We start from the raw sequence: 13,253 nt of genomic DNA on the forward strand, positions 1-13,253 counted from the left end.
ACTCTACTGTAATCGAACAATTGAGTAAAAAGGGATCAGAAACAAGAAGAGGAGGGGAAGACATTCAAGGTTGCTACTCTGATCTAAACTGGGGAATTTGGGGTTATTTTTTAACTACTAGGTCTAACGCTCCAACTCCTCTGTTTATTCTCCAGCTGCAGCAGCAGAGTCTGATGTTTCCTAGAGTGTTACGTAAAACATAAAAAAAGCGCTTCACTTCGTATGAGGGATGTCTCAGGAAGTACCTGCTGTGCTCTGAATAGTGTTTCGTTAATGAAATCATAACTCTGAGTTACGGTAATTGTGATAATCATCACTAAATAAAAAAAAACCTCCTTTTATGTTTGCAGCCCCTCCACTAGCACCAACATCCCTCTGATGCGGGTGGTCCAGTCCATCAAACACACCAAGAGGCGGAGCTCCACGGTGGTGAAGGAGGGCTGGATGGTTCATTACACGAGCAGGGACAACCTGGTAAGACTGATAACCCCAAAGCCCAACAGAGGAGCTTAGCCTGAAACGGCTCTGCCCTAAATGTATGCTGGGGAAACTGTTCACATGTGCTGAAATCAGCACACGAGGTATTTTCCTTGTGAAATAAAATTTTGAACTTCCGTAATATTGGTAGGTGGTCCATATTTTGCCACTAGGACTAACTCGGGGTTTCCATTTAACAGCGGAAGAGGCATTACTGGAGGCTGGACAGCAAAAGCCTGAGTCTCTTCCAGAACGACACCGGAGCCAAGTTCTACAAAGTAAGATTAAAACTATTATTTCTGCCGTGTTCTTGGAAAACCACGGCTTCAGCTCGATCTGGTGCGACGAACTATTATTCATAAGAATATCAGAAAAGCTGCAGCGTCCAGTCTGTGCAGAGTTATATCATGAAAATCCCCACAGTGCTTAGACAGAATTCACCCGCTCTACTGTCTTATGATTCAAACGTGTCATTTAGGAAAGATCTGTTTTCATATTCAGGTATAAAGGCTGTCTGTCATGCTTATGAGTGATATGTAAATAAAATCTACCCGGTGGCAGCCGCGTGACTCAGCTGAAGGCTGCCGCTTCACAACTGTAAACTACCCTGTGGTCACTTCGTCCCACTGAAATTCCCCCTGTGGTTTTTCACAATGCCGCCTGGTCTCTTCGCTGCTTGAAGTGAAAGGGTCGCAGTCTCGGAGTTTCTGCGTTTCATCATCCTCAGTATCACTAACAGCAGAGATGGGACATTTAAATGGGGTTTTGAAGAAAATGTCAGACTGCGTCTGTCACACAAAAGAGTTTTGATTAGCTCTTATTTTAGGGAAGGGAAAACATTTCTAAAAAGTCACGCTGCGAGCTGTTGAATGCTGGCTTTGATTCTTTTTCTAATCCTCAGTGTTCGCTTTGAGTGAAATGTGAAGATTTAAACGTGTAAATGGAGTTGAGGAGAATATGTGTGACACTTCCCTCTCGGTGGCAGCGCCGTAGTCAGTCATTACGCCGCCACAGGGGCTTAATAGCACAGTAATTACACAGTGAGGCCTGGGGGAGTGAAGTACAGGCTGCAAGGTAAAGACTTCCACATGTGTGTCGTGTGTGCTGTGTAGGATGGAGTGTGTAATTATCTTATTGTTCTTCTCGCTTTGTGCGTTTTGAGACTTTAACACCTCTTCGAATTGTGGTCAGAGGTATGTTGCAACAGGGCGCTGAGTAGGACGCGGCAGAGTTTCCACTTCGGTTGAGCGAGTCTCAAACAGGTGGTCTCGCTCACAGCTCTGCTTATTGTCCTGCCTGCCTTCTTTTTGTTTTTTCTCCGTCCGCATTTGTTGTGAAGCAAGTTTTGGAAAAACTGTATTCCTTCCCCCTTCTCTCCCAATTATTCTGTCACACCCTGCGTCCCCGGCCACTAAATCCTCAGAGAGGAAACCTCAGCGGGGACCGACTCCTCGGGTGTGTTTACAGGGCAGCTTTATGTGGTTCTTTATTATCAACTTGGCACTCAGCTATGTTTAAAAGCTTCAGGAGGCTAATTGAAGGCTTGCTGTAAATCTCCTTTTTATGCTCCAAAGTTTGGTCTTTGCCTCTTGCTTCAGAGCAGAGGATTTTTATCTGGGACAGATAACATGAAATTATTTCCTGTAGTATTTTGGGGGGAGGGGGTCTTCTACCGAAACCACTGCTTCTCCATGAGCTCCGCTGGTATCCGGAAAGCCGTCTGCCTCGAGCTCTTTCCTTTCATTCCTCCCCAGTTTCTAGCCTGCTGCTCATCAGTGTGTGGCCGCCGTCCTCCCCACTCCCCTTTTCTTTATACCTCCAATCTGATTAGTGGTGGTCGCGTGGTGGCTCGCTCGCCAGGCATGGCAGCCATTTTCACCATTTGGAAGCCATAACAGCTCCTCGTTTGAAGATGAGACCCCTGTACTTGTGGCTTTCTCTGAAGAAGCTTTCATGGGGTGAGGGGGCTTCTCCCTGTCACAGTATCACACACGCCCACTCACAAACGACCCCGTGGAGGAACGGTAGTTGCTTGGTCTTTTGTCTTGGTGGCTAGTGGTAGCGCCAGCGCCTCGTGCTCAGATGGGGCCTCTTGCTGGCCCTGCCTTGTAATCAGGGAACCGCTTGAGCCGCCGCAGAGCGCGCTCACGTGACCAGGCCCTGCTAACCACAAGCACTTCATCTGATACTGTGTGGTGAGCCACGCAGAGCAGACGGCGTGCGCCTCTTTGAGCCCCCATTGGTTGGAAATTGTCTGTATTTGTAATTTCGGCCCTCCCTCCCACCTTTGATTTGACAGTGAGTTAGACGGGCGAGGGGGGGACTTTTAAAGTGTAGTGCAGCTCCACTTTCTGTTTGTGCTCACAAGTCAAGCGAAGAGGAAGGCAGAAAGTTAGAGCGGGGACGACTGAGTGCGGCGTGTGTGTGAGTGTTACTTCCTCTGTCTTTACCTTTTGTGTATCATTGCTTAATTGTGGATTTGCTCATTTAGTAGCATGATATGTTTTTGATTGAAGAAAGTATTTTTTCATATTCTTCTAGTTTACAGCCAGCATCGGCTATAAGAGATTTTTATTTCTCCACCACTCCATCCCAGCACTTTATATGTGCAGCACTGTGTGGAGGGGGAGTGTATCTGTTTGTTTTGGTTCCTTCAGAAATTCATGTGCTCTTGGACTTGCATAAATTGTTTACTGGCTGAAACATTAAGAAAGACAGAAAAGAAGACTCTGATTCTTGCTTGAGCTTTCATTGAGAAATGCAGATTGTGCTCTTTTATGTGTCGTCTGCTTTTCTTATCAGTTCTCCTTCACTGCTTCCACAGGAAATCCCTCTGTCTGAGATCCTCCAGGTAGAGCAGTGCAGAGACTACAGCAATCTGGCTCAGGGCAGCAACCCTCACTGCTTTGAGATCATCACAGCCACCATGGTCTACTATGTAGGGGAGAACAACGGCAGTCACTACCACAGCCCTGCTCTGGCCGCCTCTGGAGTCGGCATGGAGGTGGCTCAAGGCTGGGAGAAGGCCATCAGACAGGCCCTGATGCCCGTCACGCCTCAGCCCAGTGTAGCCAGCGCTGCCGGCCAAGGCAAAGATCACAGTAAGTAGAATTTATCAGAACTTTCTTGTGCTAAAAATGCTGCTGATATGTCTCCGGATGAAAAACTTGTTTGTTTTTTTTATCTTGTGTTTGTAGGAATGAAATCAGCTTGCATGTGTCTTTGGTTAGCGCATGAAGCAGGCTTGTTACCTGTCGCGGCCGTGACAAACGAGAACTGTTTGCTCATATAGAAAGAAAAAGGCTCTCTGTGCCCCGTCGTAGGCGATTTTTAAACTACTTTGATGACCTTAAAGTTGATGTCCTCGGTTAACTTTTGCTAGCCTGGGAAAGCCCTGACTCAGGGTCTGTAGGCCAAAGGAAGTGGGGCTGTGAAGTCACTGTTTGGGGATGACAGTAGTGTAAGTAGTGAAGTGACATAACTGTATGGAAACTGAGCTTTTGATGGTCAGGGCAGCGATAATATCTCCCAGTCGCCGAAAAAAGAGAGAGAAATGAGAAATGTGCACAGTTTGAGGTTAACTGATAACGAGCGTGACATGAGAAAACCTGAGAAAAGACGCTAGAAGCCAACCTGATAAGATAACTCAAACTCACTACATAGATGTGAATTCATTTACTAATGAACTAAGCCGCACTTTACTATCAGTAGATGAAACGTTTAATCTGCAGATGACAGCGTGATGTACTGTATGTGTTTGTCTCTGTTAATTGAAAAATCAAAGCATTGTCTAAGAGTGAAATTCCATCTTTGTGTCGAGCATTACCTCACAGAAAGTTTTCTGCTGGCTTTTATCTCCGGCTTTCTGTCCAATGCCTAGTATGCAGAATTAGTTTCTGCGGCTGTCTGAATCCCCAGTTTTGAAATGCATTGCATACTTTCAGCATTCAGTCACAGATAGCTTTCCAGATCAATTTTATAGCCAATTCATTGTGTAATAAAATGCTTCATTATGTGGGGCTGTGAGTTATTGCGTGCAGCTGTGATAAGATTGCAGGTTTTAGAAAAGTAGAAATACTGGTATCTGAGAAAGCTCTGATTACAGTTGCTTAAGAATTTAGTGTCTGCTTTGTGCATTGGCAGAGTGATGTTGTGTTACTTGTTGAATGTGGAAATATCATGTGTTTCCCTCTGCAGAAGAGCTGTCTATTAGCATATCTGTGTCCAACTGCCAGGTCCAGGAGAATGTGGTAAGTGGAGCTTCTTTTTTCTCTTAGATGCTGTTGCACAATTTCCCAGCACAGCTCGCAAATTTATGCATTCATATGCTATTAAAATAGTTGCTGTGGTTAGATCAGAAACGGTATCCTAGTGCGCCTGTCGCCGAAACATCCAGTGGAAGCTTTTACGCTGCAGAAATGGGGAAGCTGCAGACTCATTTTTTGGTCATGGAGTTTTCGTCTCAGTTCCACTTCTGCATTTAGTGAAAGTTGCCTATTTGGCAATACCTGAAAAACATTTTGGAAGGGCAGCAGTTCTGCCAAAACCAAAGATGATGTAACTGTTGCAGCATGGAAAGTTCACTTGAATGTTTCCACAAGCAGAGGAAAATTAACGGTGTAAATTACGCCCGTGTAGGATATTGCCTCGGTGTACCAAATATTCTCCGATGAAGTGCTGGGATCGGGCCAGTTTGGCATTGTGTATGGAGGTATGTTTGTGCTTTAGTTAAAAGGAACATTTTATATTCAGTGTCTGTGCTGTGAATTGATGTTTTTTTCTGTTTGGCAAACACAGGCAAACACAGAAAGAGCGGCAGAGATGTGGCCATCAAGGTTATTGACAAGATGAGATTTCCTACCAAGCAGGAGAGTCAGCTGCGGAATGAGGTCGCCATATTACAGGTAATCACTGATAACAGTTAAGAGAAAATCCCGCTCATTACATTTGTCACTGGTTTACATTTACTCTTAGCGTATTCCTCGTTTGAAGCCTTTGATCTGTTTCTCTGTAGAATCTGCATCACCCGGGTATCGTTAACTTGGAGTGCATGTTTGAGACGCCTGAGCGGGTGTTTGTCGTCATGGAGAAGCTGCACGGCGACATGCTGGAGATGATCCTGTCGAGCGAGAAGAGCAAACTGCCTGAACGAATCACCAAGTTCCTCGTGACGCAGGTCTGCACCGCTGAAACACGGCTCTCTGCCCTTTCACGCAGCCTTCTTCACCCCTCAGTTCTCAAATCAAGATTCTGTCCTAACACTGAAATAGTCAGATAATGACAGTCACTGAGAATCGAGCAGCTTTGCTGCATGTTTCATCCTCTTAGTCCTCTTAGTGCTGTGTCTTCCTTCCCTTCTCTCTCTGTGCCCTATTTTGGGGGTGTAATGGGTCTGTGCTCCAGCTCTGGGGCCTGTTTATTCTTGTGGTGAGCTGATTGGAGGGAATTGTTTACGGGATTTGGTCTGTATGGCATCACGGCCTCCTCCCTGGCTGTGGATTACAGCCTTCAGTATACTGGTGGCTCTGTGGCCTGATTAGAGGAGCAGCAGGCTCCGTGGATCTCGGGTACCAAACGGGAGCGGGGCCATTAACAACAACCCCATTAGCTGCGGCAGGCTCGGCTCAGATGTGGCCAGGAGGGCCTCTGCTAAAGCCAGGGTCAGGATCGGCGAGCCAGGCCCTCTGTGGTCTTGGGGCAGGGCCATGGGCAGACATGCATGCAGCGCTCACTTACAATAGGCCTTGTGAATATAGATGAGATGATGAGATGAGATCATGTGTCCCTTATATGGCAGTGCTGGTAAAGATGCAAGTATTTAAGGGCATTAGTATGTTTATATTGCTACTATTTTTCCACATGGCAGCACCATAGAGTCTCCTCCATACATTACACAAACAGCACTCTGTTCATAGCGTACGGTTTACAGACTTTACAGTGTTTTGATCTTTTTAGCTGAATCTGTGCTTATGGGACTTGTGTGTTTGCAACAGATCCTTGTGGCCTTGAGACATCTGCACTTCAAAAACATTGTTCACTGTGACTTGAAGCCTGAGAATGTACTGCTGGCCTCTGCAGAGCCTTTCCCTCAGGTGAGAGCATATATATTTATGTGTTTTGCATGTGTGGAGCTGTGTGTCCGCAAGCGTGTGTACGTTAACACGCCGCTTTTCTTCTCCAGGTGAAGCTGTGTGATTTTGGCTTTGCCCGTATCATTGGGGAGAAGTCCTTCCGGCGGTCGGTGGTAGGAACTCCGGCTTACCTCGCTCCAGAAGTGCTGCGCAGCAAAGGCTACAACCGCTCCTTAGACATGTGGTCAGTGGGAGTGATCGTGTACGTCAGCTTGAGCGGCACGTTCCCGTTTAACGAGGACGAGGACATTAATGATCAGATCCAGAATGCGGCCTTCATGTACCCTCCTACGCCCTGGAAGGACATCTCTGCAGAGGGTATGAAGACAAAGAGCTACTTGTTTGTTTGCTTTCAGAAATGTTTGATCTAATCTGACCTTCTCGTCTGTGAGCCGTTGGCGGCCTGCTGCACCTGTAACTTAAATGATATTCACACATGTAGCTCCTCCCCACCCACACGTCTGGGTCATCTGAACTTTATGTCAGCTTTTTTATGTCTGTGGTTGAAATGAATCACTTTCAAATCTCCCCAACTGCCCAAGTTGCACCTCCTCCCACTCACTGTATATAGTATATTATGCGGTAAAAACACTGAATATATATATATATTGATAGATATATCTTTTTGCAGGTCTTGTTCCCTTTAACTCAAAACCACCTCTGACTTATCTTGTTCACTTACACTTCTTGTACTCTTAATTCCTCCGCAGCCACAGATCTGATCAACAATCTCCTCCAAGTCAAAATGAGAAAGAGGTACAGCGTGGACAAGTGTCTCAGCCATCCCTGGTTACAGGTATGACTCATTTGCTTTTTCCTCTCTTTAAATTGCAATTCGAGCTAATTCTCGGAGTCATAATTCTGTCAAGTCATCAATTCCCTTCATTGAAAATAATCTACAGATGAGTTGTGTGAACATTAATAGTCAGAGCATGGAAAACATGAATAGAGTTAAAGGTTCCGCCCACTTGTGGTTATGTCACCATTAAACTTCCTGGTGGTGAACTAGAAGTCAAACAACCACAACAGCGCTGTCCCTGCACATCAGTACACTGTGTCAATAACAGCGTTTGGCTTACGTGGCCAAGACCTGGACCGGGAAGCCCGAAAAGTAAAGGGAGTGAAAACTGTGTATAAATGCTGTGAGCTGAATGCAGATTTACCTCTGAATCAGTTTATGTGAAGCCGCTTCTCCACAATGAGCCAGATTTACTGACAGTTTCATGTCTGTTTTGGTCAGGACTACCAGACGTGGTTGGACCTGAGGGAGTTTGAGACGCGGCGAGGCGAGCGCTATATCACTCACGAGAGCGACGACGCACGCTGGGAGGAGTACGCGGACGAGCACAGTCTTGTTTACCCTAAACATTTTATCATGGCTCCCAACCTGGACGACATGGAAGAGGACCCCTAGTGGAGTGGGAGACTTGCTACACCACATGTATCTCACAGAGTTTTCATGAAGCTTTGAAAGTGGCAGGTTTTCCCTCCAGAACTCTCGAAACAGAGATAAGCCAGTCGGGTGGAGAGGCTGGAAAAGTGGGAAAACCCAGCAGAGGTTGTAGTGTGAAGCACCGCTACAAGCAGGCGGAGATGCGTGTCACAGAAACGCATTAAGACACTGTCACAGGAGGCGAGTGCTCCCTCTTCCTTGGTGTATAATAATACGAAAACATTCCATGAATTTGTTCAATCTTGGTTCATTTTTTAAGGACTAGCAGAACAATGTTTATGAACACGCACAGTTCTGGATGAAGGCCGTGCTCGTGATGTAAGAGAGGAGTCGCGTGAAGCGCTTACGCCGGGATTAAAGGGCACTTTTCGCAAGGGATTTACAGCCTGAGAATTAAACACACGAGTTTGTTCTCATTTCTAAACTGTTTGTGAGACTGTCCTGTGGCATGAAACTGGAACTATCACGCAGATTTGTCTGGGTTTTTTAATGTATTTTAGTAATTGTGGTAGGTTTTTGCACTATATTACCAATTTCCATAGCAACTGAATAGAAAACACTATTCACTGCTACAGAACGCAAACTGTTTTTACATTTCCCGTCAATATTCAAAGTTAGAAACGGTGTCACGCAGTATTAGCTCCTTTGTCTCAGATCCCAGCAGGTGTTTTTAACCTACGTGTGTTCAGAGTGTGATCTGTTCATGGCAGCTAGTAGTGTGCAAGTTTTATCGGCTTGCTCTCGGAGAGAGAAACCAACAAACCCTGACCAAATATGTTACATTTCATTTCGCTGTTTCCTTTCAACTGTTTTCCTTTTTTGACTTTGTGAATCTTTTGTGAAGGCCGTAACCCTGAAGTGTAGTTGAATGCAATACAACAAGGAACGGACTCTTTGGTTCGGCATCACATTTTTGTACTTTCACTGTTTTCTTGAATGTGACCGTTGAAGCGCTCCAGTGCTGGGACGTGTTCTTTGATGTTCTCTGGGGTTGCGGTCGAATAGTCAAAAAGTCATGTCCTATGTTCTTGTTTCTCTAAGAAAACATCACAAGGTGAAGGAAAGGTGTGCACGAGAATTCACAGAGAACCTGGTGTGTCCACACTAGGCTGTTTAGCACTCGATGATGAATAATGTTGATTAAGATCAAGTTCACCCTTTGCTTTCATGCTGGCTGTATAAACATAGAAAATCTTTCCATCCATCCGCCCACTGGCTGCTCCTGTTCTGAGTTTGGGTTGTGAGGGGCAGTCTAAGGAGAGCCCAGACCTCTCTGTCACCAGCAAGCTCCTGTAAGGGCTGAGACATGCCAAAGCCAGCGGAGAGATACATTTCCCCCAGTGTGCCCAAAACACCTCTTCTAGTAGGCACTAAGAAAACATCTTAGTTAGAAGCACAAACCACCCCAACTAGCTCCTGAATGACCAAACTCCTCACCCATCTCAGGGAGAGTACAGCCTCCCTTTGGAGGAAGCTCATTTCTGCCATCTGCGATCTCATTCTTACCCAGCTCGTGGCCATGGGTGAGCGTAGGAAACGTAATCAACAGCTTCACTTTTACACTCAGATTTCTGTTCGTTACAGCAGATTGGTACAGCGTCCTCATCATTGCTGCTACCACGTCAGTCTGCCGTTTCAGCAACCAGAGATCGACCCTGTGGCGCCTCCTTCGGGCGGTAGGCTCACAGGGCGGCGAGTACACGGCCAGACCCCATGGGCTCAGGCCTGAGCTCTTGTCCCATGATGTTTGTTTCATAGGGGTAAATGTAAATCTGTGCTCTTACCAAGAACCTATTTGCCTTGGGAGACCCTACCAGTGCCAAATGCCCCTGACAACACAGCTCCTGAAATCACATTTGATGAATAATATTTTTTAAAAATCGCAGTTAAACATCGCAGTGAAAAACACGTTTGTCACGTTGAGAACGGTTACTCGTCCTGTTCTCCTTTTTATTTGTTCTTCAAACTAAACAGATGTTCCAGTTTACCTGAGCTGTCTTCAGCTGTGAAAGCATTAACGCTCAGTCTGATGATACACAGTTAATAATTTTAGTCTATTCTTTATTTTCAACAAACGCTTCAAACTCACGTTAAAAAGTGCTTTACCTCTCAGCTTTAGCTTTAATATATTCTTAAAGATTCAAAACATATAAACATATTAGGATGTTATGGCATAAGATGATTTTTGATCTAATGATGCAACGCTTTGAATTATGGGAAGCCGCCGTGTCCCCACATTTCTTAAATGAAGGTCAGCGTGTGTCCTAAACGTCACCTTTCCTCAGCAGAGAATTCAACCAACACTTATCACACCCTCCTTGAAAAAAACGACTATTCGACCTCAACCCAGCTATCTGAAATGTTTCATCACCAACGTGGGCGAAACTGGCTTTTAAACAGAACAAAATATCAGGAGTTCCACGTTCATTATGTTGTCCAATCATTTCACACGGGAGCGAGTTTATATTTGCTCCGTCGGTGTGTTTGGGAGTATGTTCCAGTTTCCTTTCTCTGTCTTTGTTGCCGCTGGATTGGCAGGTGTCAGTGTTTTGTATATTTCAGTACATACCAATGAAATAAAAAAAACCTAAATGAAACATTTGGTAAATTTCTGAAATCCTCTCTGTTCACACTGCTTTCTTTAGTGGTGTATTATGTTATATACCTGCTGTCTGGAGATCACGGCTCCAGGTGCAATAAAAGATAAAGACGGGCTTTGGATGTGTGCGCAGAGGCAGCAGTGGCTCGTAGTTTTCTGTGTGATTCATCAAGATGTGCGCGTGCGTCGTGCTTTCACATGTCGGATCCCGTTCACAGCAGCTGGATGTGATTGTTGCACCACACCGAGCAGTTTACTGAGCCAGCCACTCGCCACAAGAGAGTAATGACATAGTTAAAGAGGGTGGTAGTGAGGAAGGGGGTTGTGGAAAACTCTGAAAACACTCAGGATGAAAGCTATCACAGATCCCTTCGAGTATCAGCTCCAGTGTAATGGATGGGCCTATTGTAAGGTAGGCCCACAATAAACTGCTACAGGGAACAGACAGCTGTCAATAATTTAGAAAAGTGTTTGAAGTTTCCTTCACTGGATATAGACTGTGAAGTAATCACAACTATCCCTGCTGCAGCTCTTTTTTCCTCTCTCTCTAAGGATACATGATACTGCTCACCTCTATCTATTAGCATGAATGCTTTCAAGATGTGCACTTCCTTTGCAGTCCTTATGACCCCGTTAACCTCTGAGGGGGGGACACGGAGGCTCTGATATGCTGAACAGGCCCGAATACAACAGGACCGTTTAAATCTATTCTCTTTCAAAACGCATACCGTACCTCATAATAAAGTGTAGCTCGTCTTTGTTAAATTAGAGGATACGGCGTAAGAAGAATCAGGCAAAAAACAGGCAATGTCTCCCTCGTCTGGTTGCCCAGAGGTGTAAAGGTTTCAGTCATTCATGCGTTCCTTTAACCTGTCGTGGCCCCATGCAGCACCAGCAAACCTTTGCTCTTATCGAAACACATTTTACTTTTTCAACCCTAACATTTAACCGTGTTACTCCTTTTTCTGAGCTCAACTTCATTATTTTGTAGAAGCCATTCATGGCCCTGTGTGTAGCTTACAGAGGTGTAATAAGGAAAGTACATTAAACTTTTTACAGAAGCTGGATTTTTTTGAAAGTTTTACACTGTGCTTTTGAATTTTTGTTGGAAAAATCAAACCAGAAACAAATCATTTACTCAAGAGCGACGTGCCTATAAAGTGTCTTTAAACACTTGCTGTCATATTTATTGTGAAACTGTAAGATGATTTTAGCATCAGTTGCACAGTTCTGATGGGTTTTCTCCAGGACACAGAAGTTACGTGGATGACGTTACTGAGTATAGAGTGCTAATCATACAGGGCGGTGTTATGAGACGTTATCAGAATGGAAGAACAAGACTGTTAGATAGTCTTAAGCAGTGTCAGTATTTTTACTTTGTCTGTATCCAAAGAGAAAACTGTTCTCTTTGCTGCCAGGAGGTGTCACTCTCTGTTGGTTTATCCACTCAAATTTGAAAGGAAGGCTGGTTGTGGCTATTACTGAAAACAGATGATCCTGGAACCAGCAGATTATTATTTCTTTACAAATGAGAGAAATATATAATCAATGTATTACAGTCTATAACATTAAAAATTTGCCTTTGCATATACTGAAAACTACAGTGTTATCAGTCACATATCACAGCTGAATAGAAGCTTCTTTTGGAGACTATGACACACATCTGAAAGGCTGATATAAAATTTACACATGAAGACCGAGCTACAAGATCCCTCACAGAAATAACATCTGCTGAAGGATCAGAGACAGCGATCTGTCTTTGTTGCCTTGATCCTAGCGTCTGTGTGTATTTGTTGAGCAGCTTTGCCTGGTAGCTTCTCGGCAGGTCTCTCGTCACCTCGAGGGGAGGTCCGCGTGTCACGCACCCTCGCAACCCCCATCCACGGCCGCTTCTTCTCGCTTCTGCTCCGTGTCATCCGTTCCTCCGCTTCTCCTCTCCGCTCCATGCTGGGTATCCATGAGCTTCAGACCAAACAAGCAAACAATCAGAACAACAGAAAAACCCATCACCCGGATGAGGTCGGGCTGGGCTTGGGGGGAGAGATGGGGATGGCTCTTGTTTGCTCTTTGGGCCAGTTCTATTTCACTGTGATGGCAGAAAAGGCCTCCCAGGACACTACTACCCACACTTGTGTTTGACTTCCAACGGGGATCAAGGTGGTCTTCACTCTGCACTGACACATCATCTTCTGATCCAATACACAGCTGGCTGCAGCCACAGGCCTGTAGCCTTTACCTAGGCTGGTCCTGTACTCGTTAGCTGTGGTCTTGGCCTTTATCTGAGGGACTTGTTGGTGTGGCATTTCGTCCTCACACAGCTGTTTTTCAGCCATGGCCAGCAAATAATGAACTTTAAGTAAATGTTGACTGTGATAAATAATCTAAAACACAAATGCCAAAGAAATGATCAAGATAGGTGTTTAATATTAAACTGATTAAAGTGAAATCTTTTCCTGTTTCTGCATTATGTTCTTTGTCGTATTATCAGTCAAGTGCACTCTGCCTGGAAGAGGCTGTAACCCACACGTTAGCCACGCTGCTCCGGTTTTCTTCCCGTGTCCTCTGTAAAGGGCATCACTCCCAAAAAGCACTC

The 13,253-nt window shown here is 45.1% G+C and overlaps 1 protein-coding gene across 2 annotated transcripts in view; it reads left to right on the forward strand.

The window, feature by feature from the left end:
* prkd3 (protein kinase D3) overlaps window positions 1-10,760 on the forward strand; it is a 36,028-nt gene extending 25,268 nt beyond the window's left edge. For both annotated transcript variants that reach the window (XM_086274968.1, XM_086274969.1), the window contains exons 9-19: window positions 351-474; window positions 678-755; window positions 3,302-3,578; window positions 4,675-4,727; window positions 5,116-5,188; window positions 5,275-5,381; window positions 5,492-5,653; window positions 6,471-6,569; window positions 6,659-6,926; window positions 7,319-7,404; window positions 7,849-10,760. In XM_086274968.1, coding sequence (XP_086131094.1) covers window positions 351-474; window positions 678-755; window positions 3,302-3,578; window positions 4,675-4,727; window positions 5,116-5,188; window positions 5,275-5,381; window positions 5,492-5,653; window positions 6,471-6,569; window positions 6,659-6,926; window positions 7,319-7,404; window positions 7,849-8,022 — 1,501 coding nt within the window. In that variant the 3' untranslated portion in view covers window positions 8,023-10,760. The remainder of the gene's footprint in view (window positions 1-350; window positions 475-677; window positions 756-3,301; window positions 3,579-4,674; window positions 4,728-5,115; window positions 5,189-5,274; window positions 5,382-5,491; window positions 5,654-6,470; window positions 6,570-6,658; window positions 6,927-7,318; window positions 7,405-7,848) is intronic.
* Window positions 10,761-13,253: the final 2,493 nt, after the last annotated feature.

This window comes from Aulonocara sp. 'chitande type north' Nkhata Bay, linkage group LG19 (genome assembly GCF_057382095.1).
Source record: "Aulonocara sp. 'chitande type north' Nkhata Bay isolate Kocher_YH1m ecotype deep benthic linkage group LG19, A_spYH_male_GT1.1, whole genome shotgun sequence".
Lineage (NCBI taxonomy): Eukaryota > Metazoa > Chordata > Actinopteri > Cichliformes > Cichlidae > Aulonocara > Aulonocara sp. 'chitande type north' Nkhata Bay.